The 26,464-nt window shown below is 53.2% G+C and overlaps 1 protein-coding gene across 2 annotated transcripts; it reads right to left on the reverse strand.

Moving 5' to 3' along the window:
* Positions 1-859: 859 nt before the first annotated feature.
* Positions 860-24,861, reverse strand: HPCAL1 (hippocalcin like 1). 2 transcript variants are annotated; one of them, XM_019650014.1, is made up of 4 exons: positions 24,777-24,861; positions 4,557-4,952; positions 3,373-3,478; positions 860-1,739 (listed from the first exon to the last, which is right to left on the reverse strand). In XM_019650014.1, exons 2-4 carry the CDS (start codon positions 4,932-4,934, stop codon positions 1,642-1,644), a joined length of 582 nt encoding a protein of 193 aa, XP_019505559.1. In that variant the 5' UTR covers positions 4,935-4,952; positions 24,777-24,861; the 3' UTR covers positions 860-1,641. The 2 variants fall into 2 exon arrangements, with proteins under 2 accessions (XP_019505559.1, XP_019505560.1); XM_019650015.1 differs by lacking the exon at positions 24,777-24,861 and adding an exon at positions 5,201-5,297.
* Between the last annotated feature and the right edge of the window lie 1,603 nt (positions 24,862-26,464).

Here is a 26,464-nt window from a genome sequence, read left to right on the forward strand (position 1 = left end):
GAACCCCAATCCTGTTCACTCTTCCTGGTGCCATGCCCTTTGGGGGAGGTGGGCCTCCTCAGCCGAGGGTGCACATTGACTGGCCATTTGACATAACCACCTCGTGCTCCTGGCCAAGGCCTGGCCTGGGTTTTGGCCAATGAGAAGTGAGGCTCGTGGGGAGGGAGAATTCTAGAAAGTTCTCCTTCTCAAAGAAGAGCAGGAGATAGGGCTGCTTCTCTTCCTGCCTATGGAATGCTCCCTGTCAGCTGTACTGCTCAGAACGGCGACAGCCCTGTAGGGACCCTGAGAAGACAACTGTGAGGACAAAAGCTGACTGTGAGGCTGGAGGGTGGGTGGTGGAAGGAACCTGGTGCTCTCGAGCTGCTGAACCAGCCCGGTCTGCAGCGTGCTGCCTTCGGACTCCTCGGCCGGTGAGACGAGCATCCTCATGGCCGAAGCACCTTCTGCTGGGTTTTCTGCTGCTGGGACCAGAAGCGTCTCGATGCCACAGGCTGAGAAACCAGCTTCTGCTCCAGAGTCCCTGCTGACATCCCTGGTCCCCACTCGGTCCTCACGGGTATGTGCTGACCTACGGCCTTGCTGATTAAACCACAGGGTAGCGGGAGGGAGGGAGGCAGGCAGAAGTGTCACAGTCAAACCTGCCACGAACAGCCATCTTTTATTTCCAAGCGTATTTCCTGGCATTAGGCTGACATTGAAGTATCGGCTGCACAAGATTTATAGACACAGTGACAACTACAGGGACACAGGAGAGGCCAAGTTTACAAACAGCATCTCCACCCACTGAACCCACCTTTACCGAGAGCACTGAGGGCCAGAGGAAGCAGAATGGGGCTCTGACAGGCCAACACAAAGCTCAGAGAATTCCGTTTATTTGATCATTTTAATACAGGAAATGCTGGACCAATCAACAGGAGGACAAACTTTACACAGACGCCTGCGGTCACTGTGTGGACAGGAGGGTCTCCATGGCAATGGGACGCATGCATTTCCTTTTGAGACGGGCAGGTGGAGTGCATAAATACCACAAAATAACCAGGCTCGGAAGGGTCACAGGCCACAAGAGAACCACACTTCAGAGGCAGTCGAGGCATTAAATACGGAACCTACACGTGACATTTCACTTCACCATACGCATAATTTATATATTAAAAGAAAGGAAACCACAGTATATATACGTGCGAGCGGCTTTGGTCAGAGAAAATGAACGAGCTAGGTGGTGCCATGCACGGGGAGGGCTTGCCGTCTACTCTCCCTCCATTCTTGTTCCCACCTTACCCGCATTCACCTGCAATCACAAAATAAATTAGCTGGCCTTAGCGCCATCTTAGAAAGGCCCACCAGTGTCCTCGGTGGTGTCCTCTGGGCTCCCTGAGGGCGGGGAGGTGCCCTGGAAGCGAGAACACTGAACCCTGCGTGTAAACATCCCCAGGAGTCACCCTGGATGGGACCGGGGAAGGGGTGGGAGAAGGCCAGGTGGAGGAGGGAGGTGCAGCTGCAGGGCTGGGCAGGTGCCACGTGGCACCTGGCCTGGCCCGGGAGAGCAGGAATGGTCGAAGAGGCATCCACTTTTGCAAGCAAAGCTTAAACGGCGAGACAAGCCTGTGTTTCTCTGTAACTGTCCAGACGTCGGGTCCCTTAGAACTGACTTGCACTGCTGGGGTCACACTGTAACAACCGGACGATGGAGGGGTCGCTCTTGGCACCTTTAATGAATTCTTCCAGGGACAGTTTGCCTGTGGGAGGGAGGACGGGAAATGAGAGTTAGCCAGTGCTCACCGTTCTTCGCCTTCCAGAGCATGCGGACAGCACCACGTCAGGGCCGCCCGCTCTGGGTCCAGTCTTGCGCTTTCCTGAGGCTGGACGCTGTCCAGGCGCCACTCACTTCGAGGGTATTTCTGGAAAAACCCATTTTGCTTTCACTGCTCACTGCAGAGCGTCGGGAAACTCAAGGACACACCCAGCATGACTGTAGCCCGTGGGGTAATTTAAATCCTTTTAGAAATCACCCCATGCATTACTTATGAAAGGTGTGACTTGCCCAGAAAGAGCATGGCCTCTGCCTCGAATCCATAACTGATCCAGGGCTGAAGGGGCCTGAGGCAGCCCAGGGTGCCCAGGGTCACTGCCCAGGGTGTGAGTCCCTGCCAGTCCAGCTCAGCTGTCCACTGGAGGCAGCAAGAGCTTGCTGCTTGCGCTGGGAGAACTGCTTTCTGCTTCTGTAGCATCTGCCCCTGGGGGTGGGTGGACTAGAGAAAGTGGCCAGGCTGAGAGTCCCGCCGGTACCTCCTTCAGCCTGGGTCCCTCCCTCCTGCCTCAGAGACCCTGTTACTTCTAGGATCCAGAGAGAGAAAAGAAGTGTTTACAACTAAAGTGCTGCAGTTCCAGAGGAACTGATGCTAGTGACAAAGACGTTCTCTCCCTGGGGTTCCCTCTCCCAGGGCACAGACCTGGGGCAGGACCTAGGTTTGAAGCAGACTCTGTAACTGGGTGGCTTGTGCCTTGGCGAGCCTGCTTCTCCCCTCTGCTGAGGGGCTCTGTGAGGGGAGTAGTGACGTTTACCCGGGGGACAGATGTAAGGGGAACACAGGAGCTCAGGGCCCGTGCCCAGCATACTAAAGGAGGAACAGGGTTGAAGCACGTGAAGGGCTCTGGGTCTGTCACCACAGGCCAGCTGCTAACCTTCCCGCATCTCAGCACTTCATATGCAGAGCGGGACCACAGGAATACCCATCTCCAAGGGCCACGAGATGGATTACCGGCGAAGATGCCTTTGAGGGCTTCAGCCCAGGCCTGGCCTGGAGGACACACTCGGTTAGGAAGCTGCTGTTAGGAAGCCAGGAGCAGGCAGCAGAGAACAGATAGAGCCGGTCATCAGGGACCTCCCCTTAAGCACGGGGAGAGGGACACCTCCTTCTGTGGGTCCCCAACAGGGGGGCAGGCAGGCTTGTCCAACAAAAGACTAAGCAACAAAGCCCAGGCTAAGGGGTGGATTTGGAAAGGAGGGGACAGCCACGCCGCCCCAGGGGAGAAGGTCCCCAGACCCTCCATCGATGCAGAGGGGCCCTTGGGCTTTGCTTTTCTCCATGCCTTGGTGGAACTTCTACGGGCCACTCCTCAACTCCTCAGCGGGGAAGATTCTGGAGGCACTGCCCCTTCCTCCAGGGCCCAGACAGAGCACTGAGGACAGAGCCCTGAGGACGGAGCCAGGGTGCAGGCCCGGGTCTCCCTGACTGAATCCTGGCGAGGTGAGGCCAGGGGTGGCAGGCTGGGGAAGGCCTGAGAAGCTGCAGAGCGGGAGGGAAGTGTCCCAAACACAGCTTTGCTCCTAGCAGGGTCACACGGACACACGGGGACCCAGCACCCTACCATCATTGTTGGTGTCCATCTGCCTGAAGATCTTGTCTGTCCGTTTCTCTGGAGTGGACTCGTCCTCGGGCATCTTCATCACAGAGGACACCATTTTGTAAATAGCCTGCAAAGGGGCAATGGAAGTGTATGCTCAGAGATACTGGAGCATTCCTGGGCGAATGGGGCAGGTGTGAGCTTCTACCCAGCCCACATCACGGTACAGAGAGGTCGGGGTGCTGCTTGGCCTTCAGGCCCCTTCCCCAGCTACAACGTTCCCTGCTACTCCCAATAACGTGGGTGAGTATCACAGATGGCAAAGGAAGACAGACATTTCTGCTGCAACGGCTGGAAGACGGGTGGGAAGCAGAGAGTGCTGGGCTGGTCACTCCTCAGGCCACTTGCTGCTGGTCTAGGAGCTCATGGGGTTGACACCCTTTGCTCAGACTTAGCCCTGACCTTCCTTACAGGTAGCGAGAACACCTCGTCTGAGGAATTCTAGACCTGAAACCCCCAGGCTCCAGGAGTAGGGGCGCTGGGGGGGCAACCAGGGAGCAGTAGCTCTGTGGTCCTCTGCTCTCCATCACACACCTAGGCACCTGGTAAAGCGAACAAAACTCGGTTTCTTTCTGGAAAACAGCCTCGCCTGCCAGAGCTGTTGATAGGTGTGCAGGCGAAGAGAGAGGTCTCATAAAGTGGTGTTCTTCCTGTGCCAGAGCTCATTCTGTGATCGCTAATGTTCCCACTTTACTTTATAATCGCTCGTGCCTGGGGACATTACAAGCTGTTTGTTGCATTCTCAAATACGGGGACTCACAAAGGTCTTGGCAGGAGCCTTCTGCAAGTGTCAAGGGTCCTCTCAATTACTGTAATTCTCAGCTCTGCTAATTCTTAGGAAATCTCCTCTCTCAGCCTCAGATTTTGTGAAACGCAGAGAATGACCCACACATAAGGCTGTGGAGACCAAACCTGATCCAAGTGCTTAGGCCAGACGAGCTGTAGAACAAACAGCTCTTATCATCACTACGGGCAAGGACCCGCCCCATCAGGTGACGACGAGAGAGCGTGCACGGGCGAGGGGCAGCAGCGACCTGGCCGAGAACACGCGAGCGCCGTGGTGAACGCAGCCAGCGCGGTCCCGCAGGGGCCTGGCGCGCAGCGGGCCCCGCAGGCCCCTGGCCACCCCTCCCGGGCGCCATCCGTACCTGCACGATCTCCAGCATCTCGCTGCGGCTGATGTAGCCGTTGCCGTCCAGGTCGTACATGCTGAAGGCCCACTTGAGCTTCTGCTCCAGCTTGCCCCGGGAGGTGACGCTCAGCGCGATGATGAACTCCCGGAAGTCGATGGTGCCGTCGCCGTTGGTGTCGAAGGTGCGGAAGACGTGCTCAGCGAACTTGGAGGCGTCGCCGTAGGGGAAGAAGTTGGCGTAGATCTTCTTGAACTCGTCCACCGTCAGGTGGCCGGTGGGGCAGTCCTTGAGGAAGCCCTTGTACCACTCCTGCAGCTCGTGGTCCGTGAACTCGGTGTTCTCGCGCAGGTCCTGCAGCACCTCGGGCCGCAGCTTGCTGTTCTGCTTGCCCATGGCGGCCGGCGGCTACACCTGCAAGACAGGGCGTCAGCTGGCTCCCCACCACCTACAGACGCTGAGGAGGCTGAGAACTGCGCCCTGCGCCCAGAGCTGGAGAGGGCCCCACAGGGCCATCGCTGGGCACAGCTGTCTGAGCCCTCCAGGCTGCCCTGCGGGAAGGCCATTGGTCCACGCACCGCTAGGAAGGCCGAGACGCTCGACCTGCGCACTAGAAGATGCACTCGGATTTGAGAATGTGGAAATGTGAGAAAAAAATGCACCTTAAAATCAACGGGATGAGGCGTATCAGGTGACCACGTGGAGGTGTACAAGATTTGAGGATTAAGTCCTCGCAGGCATCGCCCGTTGCAGCCCAGACCCTGTGTTCTGAGCAGCTCTCTCTTGGGCACCTCGGTCTGTTTTTATCCCTAAAGCAAGGATAAAAACATCAGGCCCCTGGGGGAGTGCGGTTCCCACAGGCCTGGATGTAAGACTGACTGGTCCTGGGGAGAGATCACTATCAGACATTAATACACCTTTTACCTGGCTTTCTGACTTTAACAGTAACAGTAAATGTGGTTTAATCATTTCGGAAGCACTTATAGGGTTGTCAGAAAAGTCATCATGCATTTTTGCAACGAAAAACATAGAAAAAGTACGTCATGACTTTTCCGACAACCCAATAAAAGACTAGACAATAAAAAAATGTTTCCTGCCCTAGTCCTTTGAACTGCCTCTACACATATGAATTCTAAGCAGTATTTACCAGATCCATTCCGAAAGACAGTAAGTGTAGCTCACCGATTCTCCCTGGCGCATGCGCTTTCTTCCTTGCCCCCTCCCAGGGTTTATTACTTTTATACATACATATCATTGTTTTTACTTCTCTTTATAATTTTAAATTACACACTTAAAGTTCCTTTTCTAACTTCTGGGTAGGGCAGTTGGCAATATCTTCCAAAGTTACAAACACATTCACTTTGGCCCAGCAAACGCGCTCCGAGGACCACTCCTAAAGATCCTCCCACCTGTGCAAAGAACCTGTGCGCGCTGCCACTTCCTGCATTGTCTGTAATTATAAAACCACCCAGGCGTCCGCCATTACATACTAATACCAATCATCTTCATGATGTATTTTTTTTTTTTAGCTGAGTCATCCTGCCACCTGTTGGCAGCTCAGCTTGGGCCGAGCATCGAACCGCTATTGCTCAGAGCTCGCACTCTTGAGCAAGTTTTTAACCAACTGAGACACTTGCCCCGCCCATGATGTATTTTTAAGTGAAGAGAAATGTGCAGAATAGCATAGTTTGCAACCATTTGTGAAAGAAAAAAAAGAGAAAACAACATATATGTGAATGTTTGTGTGTCTGGAAGTACTTATTAGGGAATGATAACATTGGCTAGAGAAAGAGAGATGGGTGACGGATAAGGGTCAAAAGGGGAGTTTTTATTGTAAATCCTTTCGCAATTTAAAAATGTTGAACTCTGTATATGTATTATTATTCAAAAAAGAAACACACAAAAATAAAAATAACCAAACCTCTATTTGTTGCTCTATCAACTTGAGACGGAATCTCTTGATTCCCTCTCTGTACGAGCAAGCTAGTCTCCTCGCCCCCTTCCCTCCTTTTTCCTTCCACATCAGCTCCTGCGATTGGGAACCACTATTTTTACATTGTCAGGGTTTACGATCTCGACTTCCTGTTTTCCTTATAGGTTGATCCTGAAGAGTGGATACCAACAAATCTCCACGTAACTGAGCTGTCCTTTTCCTGGTGAGGGAGCAGTGAGTGAAGAAGCCAGCACTCAGACCACGTCTGTCTGGCCTAGCCCCACGTCTTGCTGTGGGTGGCCCGAGAAGGCTGGTCCAGAGCAGGGCAACGTGGTCACAAACAATGCCTTTACCAGGCCACCTTAGATAGTCAGTGGGACATCCTTTCCTTTAATTAGCACTCCTGCACTTTTCGTCATGGACATAAGCCACTTTCTGTGAAGTTCTAGACTCTAGGAGCTCAGGATCGGTCCTTTCAGAATCCACTCAACTCACTGCAAAGCAAACTGCCACTCAGAATGACGGTATCAATTTGCTTCAGAATATATCTGTGATTTGTGTTCTTTCAGGTCTCACTGAAACACCAAACTCCTAACACCTCCTCTGCCTGAAATAACAAATGTTTATTGAAAGGAAGGTACCAGATTAGTGAGAGTGACAAGTACAGTCAACACAATCCCTAGAAGGGAAGAGCCGGAGTGCGCTACGGTCGGCCTGGGGGGAAGCTTGCTGCCTTCCCATGTGCCCCAGGAGGCAGACACGTGTAACTGTAGAACCCGCCTCCCAGCTCCTCCTTCTCACAGCACTTCCCACATCTCGCTGGGCCTGGCACAGAGCGGTGTCTGTATGGGTTGAATGGGCGTTCTTGCCTTTGTGGTGGTTGTATGTGCGTGTGCACACACACATGCACACACACACAGACACCTGCTTTCAGGTCTTGCTGACTTTGGAGAGAGGGACGTTTTAGGGAAAGCTGGCATAGAGCCTGGGCGACTCCCCCTTGGGGGATGTGATTAGGGGGCATTTCCTGGGGATTTAGGGGCTTATGGGATGTGGAAAGGGGAGAAAGAAGGACTGTAGTCTCTGGCCTAGCACTGAACAGAGCAGCAACCCTTTGATCTGTTTCTACATCCAGTCTCATTCAAAGAAAGTGTTGTGTTGGTAAAAACAAGCCTGACAGCCAAGACCAGCTTACTTTAACACCCCGAGTCCAACAGCATATACATGTAGTAGGATATGGAGGCAGAAGAGTACGGGGATCCCACGATGGTAGAATATTTTTGCACCATTCTGTTAAAAAACAATCCACATGTCCCCCCCCCCCGTCCCCCAACGACAAGGAGAACAAGAAACAGAAAACAAAAGTCATATGTGTGATTTTGTTTATGACCTTGACCATGTCTATGAGGTCATGCCTGTGACCCTAAGCCCCAACACACACCAGTGGAAAGATGGCAAACGACAGAGCAGGGCAGAGGGAAGGCAAACCTCAGGGCCTGCAGAGAGGAGAAGCAGGCCAACTGGCACCACAGAATATCCCAGAAGGGTCAAGGACTGGGGGTCCCCAGTGCCCTGATGATGCAACCAAATATTAATCATCTTTGGAAATCTTGAACTAGCTCTGAACAAGTATTTAATAAGATCATATTTCATATTCACCACCATCTGGCTGCTTCAGGGGATACAGAGGTATCGGGCATGAGTTCTGCTTCAAAGCGCTTATCAGGGCCAAGCACACAGGCAACTCACTCACACTGGTTCCTTTTAGCAGCAAATAAACTAGCAGCAATACTACTAACTGCAGCCACAATTCACCTTGCACTCACGCCGTGACAGGCGCTGTGCAGACCATTTTACAAATGGTGAAATTGAGGCCCAGGAGGCTGTTAACTGGCCCAGGGTCCCACAGCTGATGGAGCTGGGATATGAACACTAGTCATCTTGAGCTTGATCACAGAGCTCTGCCACTAACCCTGAACCCTGGGAGGTGGCCAGGGCAGGCCTGGCATGTCCAGCCGTATAGAAGAGAGAAGTCAGCCTGGGAGAACTGAGTGATGTGTCCAGGAAACAAAAAAGATAAATTTCATTTTGAGGAAAAACTATCAGGAAATCGTGGCTAGAAAAACATGCTTTCCTGCCATCATCTTGAAGGTTGAGTTAGTTAAAACCTGGGGCTGTCAAAATAATGGCTGATGGGAGACCACATTTTTGAGAATGAAGCTGCAGGAACAGATCACTGATTTCCATCTCCTTTATGGAGACCCCACTGCACCCACCTCCGCTTGTTTGATTTCTTGACCACACCCAGTCAGCTGAATTAAAGGGCTATAATAGCATAACCACTTTTTTTTTTTAATTGGGGAATTGGGGGAGGGGAATAGCATTGGGGAATCAGGGAAGGGGAACAGACAAGTTGCTGTCCTTTGGTTCTTCAGTCTAGTTGTGGAGGATGTCGCTTCAATGGCTCATGTTGGTATTATGATCATTGTGCTTTTCCCAGGTGAGGCAGATTGGTCGCCGGCCCTTCGACGGCCTCGCACGGCGGCTCACGGCAGCTCGCGCCGGCTGCCAGCCACTCAGGTAGCTCATGGCAGCCCAGCTGCTCAGAGCTCACGCTCCCAAGCCAACTCTTAACCAACTGAGCCACTTGGCCAGCCCCAGCATAACCATTTTTTAAGTCAGTAACATTACTTTTACTATAGAAAGTTCAAGACAAGTGCAAGAATGTTAGAACCAACCTGGAGTACCAGGTAAAAATCCAGAGCTGGGGCGCTTATGTAGGTCGAAATTTCCCAAGAGTACAAGCTGCATTTAGATGGAAAGCGTTCTGCAGATGGTGGCACAACAGTGTGGGTATACTTAACACTACTGAACTGTACACTTAAAAATGGCTAAGATGGCAAATTGTATGTTATGTATATTTTACCACAATTAAAAAGTGGTGGAGGGCGGGTGTACTCCTGGGAGGGTGGGGAGGCATGAAAGGGCTTCCCTGTGGATTGGTCTTCCTCAGGCTCACCCTGGTATGATTGTCTAGCACCCTGGGTCTGCAGGTCCCAGGGCAGAGTCCTGTGTCCCTATTTGATGTGGGGTCCCTCTCATCACAGGGGTGACCCCTCCCGAAAAAGGCAATGGAGTCCAGGGAGGTGGCACAACCTCCCTGGAAGAATCTGGAACCTTGCTGTCTGGAGATCCCGTGTGCCTCATCATGCCCTGTGTCATGCCCTGCGCCATTAGTTGTACGAACACTTGTGCACATGTCCACTAGCGGGTGCTCTGCTCCCCAAAAGCCTGAGCCCAGGAGTGCAGGCTGACCTCAACCCAGCATGTCCTCAGGGCCAGGTGCCAGCTGGGTGCTCGGTGGGGGCTCAGCGTATTCCAGTCCATGGCCTGGGGATTCAGGTGCTCGTTTCCAGGGCTCCAGGCTGTTTATGGCACAGGTGCACAGGGATGGGCACAAAAAGCGACACGAGGGCCAGCCGAGTGGCGCGTTGGTTAAGAGTTGGCCCTGATTCGGATCCCACATGAGGGCCAGTGACGCTGCACCCTCTACAGCCAAGATGGTGAACAACAGCTCGACCTGGAGCTGGGCTGCTGTAAGTCACTGGCGACAGCGTAGGCTGCAGTGGGGGTGGCCGGCAGCAGGCGTGAGCTTTTGTGAGAGGCCATCCAATGGCCTCCCAGCGGCTGCCTCACCCTGGAAGAGCGCAATGATAATACCAACATGGGCCAGTGAAGCAACGTCCTCCACAACTAGACTGCAGAACAAAAAGGACAGCAACTTGTCTGTTCCCCTTCCCCGATTCTTCAATGCTGTTTCCCTCTCCCAATCCCTCAATTAAAAAAAAAAAGCGACACGAAGTGGGGGCTCCAAGGAGGAATCCTTCATTCTCATGGGGGCCTAGGCAGTTTGACTTGGAAGGCAGCATGTGGGATCAAAACGAAATGACAAAGACTTTAAAGGCCATGGGAGATTCAACCCCCACAGGCCACCTCTAGGGAGCACATGGCAGATTCCAGAAACTGGGAAGGTGGGGGGGTCACGCTTCGCCAGGCAGGCAGGAGGCAATGTCATCTCCGTCTTAGAGACAAAGAGCTCAGGTTTCTGTGGGACACGTGCTTGTCTGCACAGGTGGGCTGTGACCTTCCCCAGGCCCTTGCACAGCCCAGGTCTATGGGCAGCTTGGAGGCCACCAAGGTGCTCCCAGCCTGTGTCCGTCTCTGCTCCCTCTCCACTGCTTGTTCGCCAGGACAGTGGCACAAGCTGGCCTCCCCACTGTGACTTCCATGGAGTCATGAAGTGGAGCCCACGAATGTCAAATACAGCCCCCCACATGCACTCCCAGTCACTCGCTGGGCCGGCCTGCTTGTGCATGCCAAAGGCGCAGATGAAATCATTAAGAGCTTTATTTTAGCTCTCTCCTGGAGGCTCTCAGCTGGAAACGGGCGGCCTCACGGGGGGAACAGGGCCGGTGGGGCGCTGCCTGTGTGGTGACCCCTCTGTTGTTAATTATGCCAATGAACCGACCTTATTGACGACTGGCTGGCTGGGGAAACGGCTGACAAAAAGCAAGCCATCCTGCAAAGACAAAGCTACCACTCCTACTTCCTAACAGAAGTGCCCCCTGGCCCTGCCATTAGGCGAACACCACAGCCTGCATTTACCAGAAAATCTTACTTTCGTCTCCAGTGAAAGATGGGTGTGCTGGGGGAGGGTGATGAATCAGGGTCAGAGCCATCTCTCACTTGGCTCAAAAAGCTTCACCACCAAGCAGGGCTTGGATCAGACAAGTAGCTGCCTTCTGAGAGCGTCAAAGACGACATTAATTCACAGTAATGGGAAAAAGGGGGAGGGAGTTAATGTAGCGCTTATATCCACTTCTCTGGTTCTCAGTTATACTGTTATTGTTCTGAATGTGCTCAATTGTAAAAAAAAAAAAAAAAGTAAACACATGTAACTGGGGAGCCCTATGGAAATATTTAACCCAAAGTTGGTACTGCCTGCAAATTAAAGCCTTTTTAATGGCATAGTTCTATCAGCTGCTCAGGGAGGCTCCTGGGAACCAAGTGCAAGAATGCCCCATTAATCACAGCTCAACTCTGGCTGATGACATGGGTCCACATTTCATCCCATTGCTCTAAAACACTCTCATCGAGTCAGGTATCTAAAGCTTGCTGGGCCAACCAGACTTAGACACACTTGGAGGAACGATAATGGGAGAGGTGGGGTAGTCAACTCCTTACCAAATGCCAAAGCTCAGGATGAGGCCAGAGAGGTGTCTGCCGTGAATTTGAATTTCAAGGGACCAGAGGGCTCATTTGAGATGAGCACTTGTTCTGTCTGGGGTAGAACAGGACAGTGGGGGCAGAAGGGGTAGTTTGTGCTGTTTGCCATGCAGTACCAGACCACTGCTTTCTCCATGACCCACGAACAAATGCTCCTCTGGGGGCTGAGCTCTGTCCTAGAGATGGGGCTGGCTGCATTTGTGTCCTTCTTTCCTCTAAGTAAGCAGGTGAGAGGCAAGCCACCTGGCAGCCTTGGCTTCTAGTGCAGCAGCTCCGAGTAGGAACCAGTCTTGTCCCAGAACGGCGTCTGTGACAGCTGCCAGAACCCAGCTCAGGGAACAGCGCGCTGGGCGGACGCTAGAGGGAGCTGTCGGGCAGGCTCCCCAGGATCTGAGCTGGAGACCCCGCCTCCCGGCTACTGACTCCACCCATCCCTGCCACGCCCCTTCCACCCTGTGTAAGCCTGCGTTTCTCCATCTATAAGCTAGGTCTGTGCAATAACTACCAGTCATATAGCTATTGCGCGCTTAAAATGTGGCTGGCCTGAATTCATAAACGTGCCCTAAGAGTAAAATACACGCTGGATTTTGACGGCTTAATGTGGAAAAAATAATGTAAACTATCTTAATAATTTTTCTATCCTGATTACGTGTGAAATGATAAATTATATCATTTGAGACATAGTGGGTTAAATTAAGAATGTTAGTAACATTAATTTCATCTGTGTATTTTTACTTTTTTTAAATGCGGTTACTAGAAAAGTTAAAACTACACATGTATGTGGCATTGTGTTTCTAAGTGGCTGCTCAGCCCTGGGTACATCCTTGAGACACTGGATCTGGGGCCACCAAACAGGAGACTCTTCAAGTTCATTAGCACCCCAATTACAAGCCCAGTGCTAACTGTAAGCCAGCTGGGAGAGGTGTCCTTTGTTTGTTTCACTCCTTGGTGCTCTTGAGTGAAAGATAATGGTGTTTAAGTTTCTATTTTCAGCAGCTTCAAGAACTTTGCCAGAGACCAGCTGCTATGAAGACACAGGTCTGGTCCCAGGTAAGGTGTAGGCTGAGGGGGAGGGGCTGCAGAAAGTGGGGTTCCCGCCCGCCCCCCGCTTCCTGAAGGAAAAGAGACAAAACCCCTGAGCGAGCTCAGGAAGGAGGTTAGCACACCTCTGGAGCTGACAGTTATTGGGTGTGCCTAGATTCAAATTCAGCCCGCTGACTTCCAGGAACCCATTTCCCTAGGGCTTCCTGAAAACCTGTTGCATCACAGTTTTACCCTCTGGATGGGCTCCAGGCCAGTGTCCTGTGGTTGAGAAATCCAACTGAAAACCCTCCTGACTTCTGTGCCCATCCCCAGCAGCTTAAAATCCCCGTGATCCCCAGAAGCTTAAAAGAAAAAAGAAAAAAAGAGAGAGAGGTAGGGAGGGATGCAAGCTAAGCAATGCACAGAAATTCCCTCCCCATCTTGAGGCATCCTCCCTTTCCACTCTCCAGAGGTTGAAGTGCCCTAAATGAGGCAGGGGGAAAGGAAGAGGTAGAGAACAAGGAAGAAAAATCCCCAAGAACATGTTCTTTCCCTTGCAGAAATGGCTAATGCAACAGGGAGAAGATCTGTGGGTGACTCTCCCCACACACCTTGTGGCTCTGAAAACACCAGTTCATCCATGGAGCTACTGGCCTCAGCTGCCCAGCAAACTCCTACTCATCCAGCAAAACCCAATTCAAATGTCACCTCCTCAGGGATTCCCAGCCCCACTACAAGGGCTCTTCCCTTTGCATTCCAATTTTCTTTTAACCTATTTCTATTATGACCTCAACTTTCATTACATCATTTACTTGTGTTTTCACCTCATTAGAAGGTGAGCTCCTTAAGGAAAGAGAATACCTCATCCATAAGAGAACCTGCCAGCAGGAGCACCTGCTAAACATATTCTAGCCTCAAAACCTTCGCATTTACAGCTCCCTCCACCTGCCTGCTCTTCCTTCACCTGAGGATCTCCCTCCACGTTCAGGTCTCGGTGAATCTTATTGGGGGCGCCTCCTCTGAGGAACCATCCCAGATAGCACCTGCCCTCACGCCCCAGTTCCTTACCCCGCCCCTCTTCATGGCATTTCCTACCACTTGGCACTATGCTGATGTATTGGTTGACTGTCTGCCTCCTTTTGTTCACCACTGTATGCCCACCGTGTCCCCCCACCCCCATGAGACAAGGAGGTGATGTGCGCCCGAGGCTCACTCACGAGGGCCAGGGAGCCAGAGAGGAGCTGGTGTGTCCCCCATGTGATGGTGGAAAGGTCTGACAGGTGAGGTCTGAGCTGGGCTTAAAGGCTCCAGGAGTTCTCCAGGTGGGTGGACAAGGGGAGGAGGCCAGGAGCGAGCCCAGCCCGGCCACAGAGGCTGGGACATCAGCATCCAGCATGGTTGTAAAGAATGCTGGGCCGGCCGAGTGGCTCAATTGGTTAGAGCGTGAGCTCTGAGCAACAAGGGCCACTGCTTCGATTCCCACACGGGCCAGTGAGCTGCGTCCGAGGTGCTCTGCCACTGAGCTGGTGAGAGCGCGTGCTCCTAGCAGCAAGGGTGCTGGTTCGACACCCGTATGGGATGGTGGGCTGCTCCCTCCGCAACTAAGATCGAAAGCGGCCACTGGACTTGGAGCTGAGCTGCGCCCTCCACAATTAAGATTAAAGGACAACAACTTGACTTGGAGCTGATGGGTCCTGGAAAAAACACAATGTTCCCCTTCCCCAATTCCCCAACACTGTTCCCCTCCCCAATTCCCCAATAATAATAAAAAAAAACTTTAATAAAAAAAAATGCCTAGAATGTAGGGCTGATTGCAGGAGAAGGTGAATGAGAGAGGAACAGGAGACAACTGGATGCTTTCCCGGCCTCCCCAGAAAACGCCCGAGCCAGGAAAACACTCAGAATGAACTGACCAGTCAGGATGAAGTGACTCGAGCACTGTTTGATCATGTATTGAAACTCCAAAGCTGAAACAAACTGAATCACCCAGCATTTTCTTCTCAGGGACCTGGGCCGACCACAAGCTAACTGCGCTTTTGAAAGAAATCTCAGAGGCCACAGCGGGCTGGACACTGCAGCCTGAAGGCAGGAGCTGGCCCGAGATTTCAGATGCCCCTCACCAGCCCCTCCATAGATCTGACCCCTATGTGGTCAGCTCTAGAGGGACAGAGTCGGTGGACGGGCCCCCAACCAGGCTCAGCTGTGCTCATGAGGACTGCAAATTTGGGGTGCCAGCCCCTGCACATCGTGGAGTCAATTTCTCCTGGCTACTTGTGGCCGACTGCAGAATGACTCAAGTACTAGTCAGGACTGTGTGGGAAAGACCCGCCTGGCGGGCGGCAGTGACTCGCACTCCTCTCTGAGGCTCCTGGCCCGGATGTGAGCCACAGTCCTTCCCCAGGACAGGAGGGAAACAGACCACAGGCGGGTGTCCAACATACCTTGGAGGAGACACGGTGGATGGGCAGCTGTTGGGGGGTGCTGGGCAGGGCCCTGGAGTCAGGCACTTCCTAGTCTCAATGCTCCATACCAAGACTCTCTCTGCTCCTCTACGAGTATACAATGGGACCAGAATGCCAGCTTTGGGGCTGTGGTTTGGATGGTGGCTGTGTACATAAGGGATTCACACTGGGCACCAGGCGTGCAGCCAGTGGCCCAGCCCAGGGCTCCTCCCAGCACCCCTCCCCGCCCCCCACTACTCCCCCAGCCTCATGGTCTTGTCTGTCTCTTAATTTCTCTGGGCCTCAGTTTCCTTGATGGTAAAATACGAATAATGCTCCCTACCTGCTAATTTTGCAGTGTAGCCATGAGGATAGAGGGAAAAGAAGACTATGAAAGGACTTGACTAATTTAAGGCATCAGACAAATACCCAGAGCTTTATCCCAGCTTTTATGATAAAAGGAACGCAGGGCATGCTTAATGAATTTAATCACAGTATCAAACAGAGCCAGGCTGGGAGGCTGGGGCTGTAGCCCGAGCGAGGGCGGGGTTCCTGCACTTTCTTCTCGCCCAGCACAGCGGTATGAAAATCCTGAACCTCACACCTGGGCGGGCAGAGCCCGGGATCTCAGAGGCTGTTCTTCAAAGAGAATTGAGGGAAAAGGATGGAAGAGACCCAGGACTGAGGTCAGTGGGTGCTGTTCCGCGCTTGTTGGCCAAGGGACACCATGAACCCCCCGCCCTGGGGAAGGCGGCACAGGGACCCCTCAGGGAGACAAAGGGCTTGTCTCTAACAGCACGATGTCTCCTGGGGAGTCTGTGGCTTCTAACCGGTTTGGGTCCATTGAAACGGGCATGTAGGGTCCTGTGTGTGCAGGGGCCAGTTCCCTGAAGGAGGGAGCTGCAGGCACTGAAGGAGAGGTCTGGGCTCGCCCAGAGCAACCGCGAGCATCCCAAGGAGGCGGGGCGGGTCGGACCCATGCAGGACAGGGCAGCTCCCAGTGGGCCTGTGACACACGTGCACACACACACACCACACACACCACACCACACGCACCACACATGCCATGCACCACACACATACCATGCCCCCTTCCTCTGCACTGGTGTGGGACGGACTGTGTGAAAGCCTTAACCCAGTGTCTGGCTCCCAGGGGGACAGAATCCAGGCCCGGTCAGGGTGTTCTCAGGGTGAAGGCCTCTCCACCACATCAGCATGTGGAATGACTAAGATTTCACTCGTGGGAATTTTCTATTCTTAGAGGAAATAGTGTGGGCCATGTTTACCATTCATTCATTCATTCATTCATTCCTTTCACAACTGTTTTATACACTTATTAAGCTTGCACAGGTATTTTACGCACTAGGACCTAACGATGTAAACAGGGGATCACTGTGGGCCCGACATGAAGAAAGGCATGCTGGGTGGAGCCTGAGCTCTGCTTGGGGGGGGGGGGTGTTGGGGCGCAGGGAGGCGGGCGAGCACAGTGTGGCTGGGAAGGGCTAGTTCAGGGGACACAGCTGCAGAGGTGGGCAGGGCCAGCCCCTGGACTTTATCCTGGGTTTGCAGGGAGCCCCAAACAGCATCTCAGCTTCAATGCCTCGCAGGCCCAAGTTTCTGGGGAGACCACCACCAGCAGGTGCCTCGTCCCTGCTACACAGCTCCAGGCCTGTTACCTCCACAGGCACCTTCACGAGCAATGAGGGGACTAACAATATAACAGTATCAAACACCGCAGATCAGTATGGAACAAATGGATAGAGTAACAACTGTATTAAGGAGGGGCAGCTAAGGGAAAGAAGGAAAAATACCATCAAACCCTAGGAATTCGGACTAATTACCTGAAGGGCAGGTTCAAATTTGTGAAGTCTTCATCAAAAAGTGCCTCTAAATTCTTTTTCAGGTAAAGAGGAAGGACTGGGCCCACAGAGCGCTGGGAGGTAGAGGAGGGGGTGTTTGTAGTGGCTGCTATTAGCCGTCAGTCATTCCACCTTCAGAACAGAGTTGGGGGTCTGGGCAATCCTGGGCCAGTCACATGGCTCACAGCTTTCCTTTCCTCATCTGTAAGCTACTGACTTTGGACAATGTGGCCCCGAGGCATGTCTGAGCCCCACAAATTGTCTTTAGTCTGTCCCAGTGGAGGCTTCCACAGCAGCTGAGTTCACTCACTTAACTGGAATATATGTCCCTCCCTCTAGGACCCTGGGTGGCAGATCCACTCGCTTAGCTCTTTTCCCAGGAGACGGTTAGAAAGCTAAACTTCTGCCAGGTTCCTGCTTGAGTGTTGACTAAATTTTCAGTTCGTGGGCCCCAAGTGAACCATTTCCAAACTGTGATTTCATGGGCCCCAAATGAATGAGCTTGGCCCCATTCTAAGATGTCCTGGATCGAAACTGTAAGGAATATCATGATAGAAGTTAGGCTTAAGAGGTGTCTTCAGACACGCGTGGCCCCCTGGGTTCTGTGGACGCTGACAATCAGCTCCATCCGCAGGGCCAGGTCAGCTCCACGAGGGGCTCCCCATGGCAGAGCTCCCGGAGGAAGGACTGGCGCCAAATGCCTGTCTGGTATCGCTTATGGCTCAGCACACCAATCCAAACAGGTCTTTTTATTTTTTTTTACACTTGGAAGAAAACTTCCAGTGAATCATCCCATATGCTATTTGATTCATGCTTAATGTCTTTGGGAAGAAATAAAAACAGTAAGTCGTTCTCAATAAAAGTGGCATCAGCTGGGCTATAATGCCAGGCGCATGAATGGTCACACACCAGCTGCCCCTTGGTGACCTCAGCAGCTACAGTCTTCAGTTGTCGTTAGAACGTGTTTATAATCAGGAGTGAAGACAGCTCATAAAAGCTGCCTTTTGTCATTTTTTTTAAAAAATCACAACCCCAGAAGCCATAGAATCTGCAGAGAGAGTTGGAGCCAATACACAAACTCACACACAGAAAGTATCAACACGCATTAACTGAACACCTACTAAGTGAAAATCCCAGTGTTGCGTGTTGGGGATACACAAAAGCATCAGATGCCCGTCTCCTATCCCTCGCTTGCTTGCTCGTCCCCTCCAGTGACACTGATCTTCTTGCTGCCCTTTCCCACCTCAGGCACACTCTGCCACCGGCCCTTTGCACTGGCTGCTCCTCAGATATAAAGTTGCTTCCTCAAAACGCTTACAGTCTAGATGGGAAGGCAAGGCATGAATCTCGTGTCTACACCGAAGTTAGTTCCTGCACCAAGCCAGGCGCCGCACTGGGTGCTGGGAGGCAGAGGAGCGAGCACAGGGAGGCAGCACTCACTCCAAGACAAACCAACAGGCTCCAGCTTTCAGGCTGGGGCCCGGGTCCCTTCCTGACCCTTTTCCCCAAGGACATAGAGCTGAGTTCCATTAACCCAGGGCTCGGCTGGGAATACTCCCATAACCAATTAGACCAGCGCCTGAAACACAGGAAGGACATGATAATTGATGACAGGAAGGACGGGAGGAGGAGAAGGCCTGGCTGATGGGGCACTCCTTCCAGACAACCCCTAGCTCCTCTGCAGGCCCAGCAGCTTCACAGGGGATCTGTGGCCCTTGAGAACCTATCTTCCTCACCGTCCTCCTGCCCCCCCATCTCCAAATTTTCCATCAGAGACTTCCTGACCCAGATAGTGTCTAACTTCAGAAAAAGAGCTAGTTTCCTGGAGACCCTCGAGGTCCTAGGAACAGCCCACAGAGCAAACATTTGTTCATTGAGCATGTTCCCAGTCAAGTACTTCTGAGCTAAAAATTTGCACATGAGGTCTGACAAGTGCAAGAATATTCAAGGGGTCAACAGGACAGAAAGTGTGGAATCTGGGCTGTCCCGGGAATCTGGGCCGTGTGCCTGGGACTTTGCTGGATGCTTTGGCAAATGAGAAGGATCAGTGTGGGTTTGAATTGAGGGGCCAGAGACATGGAGGAGGAGAGCACAAGTGGGCTGATACCCGGCTTGGGGGCCCTGACGCAAGCAGGCGCCAACAAGCAGCAAGATCTTGGGGACACGGCTGGATCATTCCTTCCTTCATTGTGGAGCCCCCCTCGGTCCCCACTGGGCACTGAGCACAGACTGACTGACAGTGAAGGCACCCACCCTGTCACCTCTGCCTTTCATCTCCCCAGCCAGGCAGCCGAGGCTCGGTCTCGCTCTCACAGGACTCACACATACCTCACGCACAAATGTCCCCAGAGCAGAAGCTCAGGGACGCCAGAGGGCAGTCCTGCAGTAGGGCCAGAACAATGGTCCCCGTCCCCACTGATTCTACAGCGGATGGGAACGCCAAGCCAAGTCGCGCGTGCCCACAGTGTGTGTGAGTGTGAGTGTGAGTGTGAGTGTGAGTGTGTGTGTGTGTGTGTGTGTGTGTGTGTGTGTGTGCGCGCGCGCGTTTGCTCACAATGCGCACCATGCGGGATCTGCCCGTGGCTGAGGGCCGACGGGGAAGCCCACAGGAAGTGACAGGCAAAGTCATCTCAAGTCATTCTAAAAATAACCCTTAACTTACAATATAGGAAGGATTTCCCCTTTCCCCTGCCTCAAACCACAGCTTCCGCTTAGCAGACTACTTCCGGAAAGCCAGGTGGAGGGCTCTCTGAGGGACCCACCTAGAATCTGCAGACTAGTCAACACTTTGGGGGGCCACCAGCCCGACACCCAGAGGGGAGGTTAGCTGGGGTCATGCTCTCCTGGCCCCTTCTCCTGCAGAACCCCAAATCTCCATGCCCCTAATCTAATATCTTCCAGAAGAGTTGTTAAACAAACCTCTAACGCGCAACAATTATCTTTGAAATGTGTGAGGAAGGGTCACTGTTTAAAGGACCTAGGAGGTCCATTGTGTAGTGCGATTTGGGCTGTGCTAAGCTGCTGTTTGTCATTATTTTCCTCACTGGGTTAGCGTTTTGGGTGTCCTGCCCCTCAGGTATGATCCAACTGTCGGGCCCGTCTCCTATCCCCCGCTTGCTCGTCCCCTCCAGTGACACTGATCTTCTTGCTGCCCTTTCCCACCTCAGGCACACTCTGCCACCGGCCCTTTGCACTGGCTGCTCCTCAGACATAAAATTGCTTCCTCGCCTCCTTAAGGTCTTTGCTCAAGGCACGTCTTAGCGAGGCCTTCCCTAAGTACTCTATCCAACATGGAAGCCCAACACATATTCTTGATTCCCCTTTCCTACTTCATTTTCTCTGTACATTTTATTGAGTTCATTGTCTCTCTTTCCCCAACTAGAATGCAGGGTTCCTGGGACCAGACTTTATTCTGGCTTATTCTTCATTGGAAGCCCAGAGCCTGGAAGCTTCCTGGAACAGTGTATGATAAGTAAACATTTGTTGAGTCAGTGAATGCATGATTGCTGCAAGGAAGCTGGGACTCAGACTGAGCCCACTGGCGGGCCCCCTCTCCAGTGCCTGGGGGCAAGGTGACCAGAAATGGAGGATGCAAGAACCCACCCTGCTGTCCGTCACCAAGCGGGGAGGGGCAGAGAGCAGGGGTCCTCCCATTTACCATCACCTGACCCAGGACATCCATGGTCAAGGATGTTCAGATGCCAGAAGTACCATCTGATTCCTAGAGTTCCATCTCTTGGTGGTGGTGGTGGTGGGGAGCAGGGCGTAGGGGTTTTAGACTGTTTGCTGTGTGTGCACTGAAATACCCAGGGGGCCTCGGGATGGGAAGAGACACCACAGACCACCTCCTCTGCCCCCTTTGGAACCCTCGGCCTACTCCAGCATCCTGACACGTGGCTACAAGCCTCAGCAGGACCCCACCTGGCCAGGTGCCTCTCCTGTACACCTGTGCCAGCCCATGAGCCACCATCTGGGCCGTGGGCATGCAGGTGATGTCCAGGTAACACAGAGCCCGATTTTCCCCCTCCTCTTTCCCAGCTCCAGTAGGGCTGGTGGAAGAAGGCTGCACTACAGTTGACCTTGAACAACATGGGTTTGAACTGGGCGGGTCCACTTACATGCAGATTTTTTTTTGCAATAAATATACTGTTGGCCCAACATATCCCTGGGCTTCACATCCCTGTTTTCAACCAACTGTGGATTAAAAACAGTATTTTCTTTTTATTAGTTTCAGGTGTACAAAACAACATAGTGATTAGACATTTACACACCTCACAAAGCGATAACCCCAATAAGTCTAGTACCCACCTGACACTGTACATAGTTATTACAATTTTATTGACTCTATTCCCTATGCTGTGCTTTATATCCCCGTGACTATTTTTTTAATTATAGCTGACATTCAATATTATTTTATATTAGTTTCAGGTATACAGCGTATTTTGATCTGCGGTTGGGAATTGTGGATGCGGAGAGCCGATTGTATGCATTGATCCACACCATTTTATATAAGGGACTTGCGCATCCACAGATTTGGGTATCCATGGGGCCGGGGGAGGAGGGTGGTCCTGGAACCAGTTCCCTGTGGATACTGAGGGACGACTGTAGTTAAGTTTTGGGGGAGTCAAATGTTATACATCAATTTTCAACTGAGTGGCGGGTTGGTGTCCCTAACCCCCGAGTTGGTCAAGGGTCAACTGTAGTGAAAGCAGCACCTTCCACGTGAAGTTGGTCTGTTTTCTTTGGGGAGAAAAGCCCAGAGATCCACCACTAATCTGTCCCTGGAGGCAGAAGGCCCCCGACCTGGATCTCTGGTCCCAACCCAGCGAGCACTTCCGCAAAGGTGAGCAGGAGGCAGAGAAGGACACGTGGTGGGAGAAGATCCACCCCTCCCTCAGGAAGTCCAAGGCAGGAGGCACAGCCTGCCATCCAAACAAGAGAGACAGGAAAGCCCCACCCAGGGGATGTGGCTGCCCGGGTGACAGTCTACAGGGAGGAGAGCGCTTGGCCCTGGAAGTGCCATCTGTGACATCTGTGAGGGTGTGACAGCAACTACGCCCGGGGTCTGCTGGGCGCCTGTCCTCTGACCTGTGGAGCCTCACATCCGGGGGGGGGGGGGAATCCTTAAGTGGAACTGGCAACTTGGCATCTCTCCTCCCCCTCGCTGCCCCCCAGACACACCAGCTGTCATGCAGGCACCCAGCAACCTGTGAAATTAAGGTGGTGACACTTCAACAGGTTTTGGACCCAAATTTCAGCCTCATGGCTGAGCACTAAAAGGTGATTCCTTCTGGGTGGGAAGATGAGAATTAGAAAGCGGTGTGCCCTGCTTCTGGCACCTAGAAAATTCCAGACCTTCTGTGAGGGATCCTGGGCTGGGCTGAGACCCCAAGGGCCCTTCCTCCAAGCCCTCCCCCATGGCCGCCTCCTCCCCACCTCACATCCCTGGCCTCAGATACGGCTCATAGCACTGAGGGTGGGCAGGGCAGGTGACTGATGATGGTCATTATAACATTATAATGATTACTGGATGACTGGGAGAAGGAGGAAGTGGAGGTGTGGGGCACCTGAGCCTCTCCCCCTCCTGCTCCAGGCACCACAATGGAAACTTTATTCTTAGCTCTCATCTTGCAATCACCCTGGAGAGGGAGGTGTGATTAAACCTCTTATGGATGAGAACTGGGGGAGGCTGTTAAGTGGCCCAGTGAGATGGGAGTGCACAAATCCTAGGTTAGAAGCCTTTCTCCCACCCGCCACCTGGCTTCTCCCTTGGGAACGGAATCGAACACTGAGCTCAAGAAGAGACACCATCAGGCCGGCAGAGTGGAGCGTTGGCTAGGAGTTGGCTTGGGACACCAGCTCTGAGCAGCAGGGCCCCGGTTCGGATCCCACATGAGGGCCAGTGACGCTGCGCCCTCTACAACTAAGATGGTGAACAACAGCTCGACCTGGAGCTGGGTTACTGTGAATCACCAGCGATGGTGTAGGCTGCAATGGGGCTGGCCAGCAGCTGGCGTGAGCTTCCGTGAGCGGCCAGCAGCCGCCGTGAGCGGCCGTCCAATGGCCGGTGAGCAATCTGCCTCACCCGGGAAGAGCGCAATGATAATACCAACATGGGCCAGTGAAGCAACGTCCTCCACAACTAGACTGAAGAACAAAAGGATGGCAACTTGTCTGTTCCCCTTCCCAAATTCCCCAGCGCTGTTTCCCTCCCCCAATTCCCCAATAAAATCTTAAAAAAAAAAAGAAGAAGCGACACCATCACAGCAGAGCAGCTGGGCTCTCCGCCCCTCACAGGCTCGTTTATACAGCCAGCAGTGATAAGGGTCACAGAGGAGCCCCAGAGTACCTCTAAAGGACAGAGGACATGCAATCAGTTCAGCCCCGGGGTGAGGAAGACTTCGAGAAGGGATGACACCCCGAGCTCAGTCATACAGGATGGACAGGAGTGACCCAGGCAGAGGACACCGGCTGAGCAAAGGCCCGGGGGGCTGAATGACACATTCAGGCATTACTGACACTTTGCTTTCACTAGAGCCTCCCTTGAACCCAAAGCAGGCAGTGGCTTGAGATGGGGCCAGGAGGCTGGTGGATTCGAGCAGACCAAGGGCTTGGAGATCATGCTAATTCCTTTGGACTTCACCCCTTGTCTGACAGGAGAGTAGCCAGGCAGCAGGGTTCCAGGTTTGGGGTCCAGGCCCAGTTAGGTCCTTGCCATGCTGGAGGGTGACGGGGTTTGGGTGAGAAAGAGGCTCTGGGGTCAGTCTTTTGGGTAGGCAGGAAGGACAACACAGTAGAGGGGCCGGGAGAAGTCCATGAGAGGCCAAGGAAAGGAGTGAGTGTCTGGGGTGCTTCAACTCGAGCTTTCAGAGCTAGGGAGGGGAGGGAGAGGAGGGAGAGGCTGGGTGGGGAGGCTTAGCCCTGGCACCCTGGCACCTCTAGATGAATGAGAGGGTCTGGGTGGAGGGGCAGAGGGGGAGGACACAGGAGACCAGAGCTCTTTCTTAGACGTCGGAGGCCCACCTACTTCCCACCTGTAACCATGTTCCAACAGGAGCCCGCTACAGGGTACTGCATCCTTGTATGATGAAGGGGAGTCTACTCACCCAGAAGGGGACCCCCAAGGGTCCTGTGGGAAGGGCCCAGGGCCATGGGGATGAGGGCTGGGAGCACTGAGGCCTCTGACCACACTCACCCCCCCATGGCAACTCTATTCTCTTTAATGGGGGTATGTAGGGGACTGGATAGGGAGATAGGAACTTTCAGGTATGGAGGGGGCGCTGTGAGGAGAATGAAGAGAAACAGAAAGCGTCCCCTCTGTCCTCTTCCCATAGTATCCTCTTCAAAGTGCACCCTTTATACTTCTAATGTCCTAATTCTCCTCATCGGACACATCCCCAAACCAAAGCACCCGAGGTCAAATGATTTACCCAGAAAGACCTGGCCAACTAGAGAACCGAGATTACTGTGGGGCCTGGGTGGGTCTTTCCATCTACCAGCCTCAGTTTTCTGATGCGTACCACAGGGGTGCTGGGCAGGCTGTCCCCCTTCTCTCAGTCTTCTCCACTCTTTCCGTTGAGCTTGGTCAAGTCTCCACAAGCTGGCACTGGGGCAGAACCCCACAGAGTGGTAGAGGTCCCCCATGCCCCAGCTCTCACCTGTCCCCAGACCCATCCAGCTTCCCGGAGTGACTTACCTAAGACCAAGTGGAGGCAGAGATGGAACAGGGATCAGAACCTGCAGGGGCTGGTTCCACGTCCTTGTCCGGGCCACTAGACCATGCCCTGGAAGAGAAGACCAACAGGTCACACAGGGTATGAACACCCAGCCCCAGAGCCCGCTGCCTTTCTCTCCAATTGCTTCCGTGTACCGGGGGGAACCACAGCTTTTGTGAGTCCCACGCTAAACACAGAGAAACCCTGGCTCCCAGCCTTGGTCCAGCAGGTCAGGGCAGGGACCGTGACATGCTCAGCCCCTGCACCAGGAGGGACGGAAGGCCACCATAGTACTGACGGGAGAAGCCCCCCATTGAGATGCTGGCCACCCCGGTGAGGTGTGGCCTGTGGCTTCTGTGGTCTGCAACCCGGTTTTAAGTGTGGCAGCATCACTGAGTCACTGCGGCCCATCACACAACTGCCCGTGGCCTTCCTAACTCTCCAGCCCGTAGGGTCACCATAAGGGCCCAATGGGTGGTTCACAACAAGACCTGGTGTAGGCAGGCTCTCAGGAGTGTCCACAGCCAAGCTCCGGCCCCTGCATGCAACAGATGGTCAGAAGCCATCATGAGCACATGCTCAGTGATCAGCTCGGTGACAGGTGAAAGCATCTGCAGCCACATGACACCTTCTATCACAGCCCATCCTGTCTCATGGGACACACGTCACCCTTACTGGGAAAGTACTGGGTGGAGGGGAGAGCAGAGACACTCTGGTCCCAGGTGAGCCTCTGCCTCTGAGGGGCCCCTGTGAGTTGGGCACCCCCTATGCTCTACACCATTCCGTTTCCCCATCTGTGACAAGGCGGGTGGGCTGAATCCCCTGGGAGGCTGGGCCAGCTCTGACACCAGGCTTCCTCGCAGGAGGAGAGGCCATCATTCCTGAGGCCTTGAAGGCTCTGTCTTGCAGGCTGCTTGGGAACAGTCCATTAACTCGAATTGCAAATTTCCTCCTGGCTCTATCTCTAAGCCACAGGGGCTCCGGGCCACCAGCTTTCCTGTGACAGATAAAGATTATAGTCATTGCTCCAGACAGAATCAAGTAGCAGGAGTCATTATGCAGAAATAATTATGTTGAGTTATGTCTGGTTGCTCCTGATTTCTGTCTAGCAATTGTCACACAAATGGTCATGGCTTTTTGCTAGGGGAGCAAACTGCAGAGGCCTGGGTGATTCAAACAGACCTGCTGAGCACAGTTCTATGGCTCCGAATCCTCCTGACCGGTGGGCATCCTGGGGTAAGGCTCCCTGTGACATCCCAGGGTAAGGCTTCCTGTGAGAGCCTTTCCCTGAGCACTTGGGAGAGAGGAGATTGTAGAAGACAAAGCGTCTGGGAAGGGGCACACTCCCAAACTCACCCGCATGCGCCCACTGGACCCGCCTTCAAGGACCAATTCATGTTACTTTCTCCGTGGGGCCCTTCCTGACACCCTGACCTCCCAGCCCTTTGTTCACGTTAGGCCTAATGCCCCTCCTTCCCTCAGGTTTGGGGTCTCTGGGGAGTGACTTCGGCACTGACCAGGTCTGACTTGTTCTTGTACTTCCGCTCCTAGCATAGAGCAGGGCCATGGGAGAGCAAGGACGGGGAGAGAATAGAGGGCGGTGTGGCCGGACTCCCAGGCTCAAATCCTAGCTCTACTATTTCCTAGCTGCGTGACCCTGGACAATTAT

The sequence above is a fragment of the Hipposideros armiger genome, unplaced genomic scaffold (assembly GCF_001890085.2).
Source record: "Hipposideros armiger isolate ML-2016 unplaced genomic scaffold, ASM189008v1 scaffold_137, whole genome shotgun sequence".
Classification (NCBI taxonomy): Eukaryota; Metazoa; Chordata; class Mammalia; order Chiroptera; family Hipposideridae; genus Hipposideros; species Hipposideros armiger.

Coding starts and splice junctions, on each gene's coding strand:
- HPCAL1 (XM_019650014.1), bottom strand. CDS start 4,934: ATGGGCAAGCAGAACAGCAAGCTGCGGCCCGAGGTGCTGCAGGACCTG. Junction 3,479..4,556: donor AGATGCTGGAGATCGTGCAG/GTACGGATGGCG, acceptor GCCCCTTTGCAG/GCTATTTACAAAATGGTGTC. Junction 1,740..3,372: donor GATGGACACCAACAATGATG/GTAGGGTGCTGG, acceptor TCCCTCCCACAG/GCAAACTGTCCCTGGAAGAA.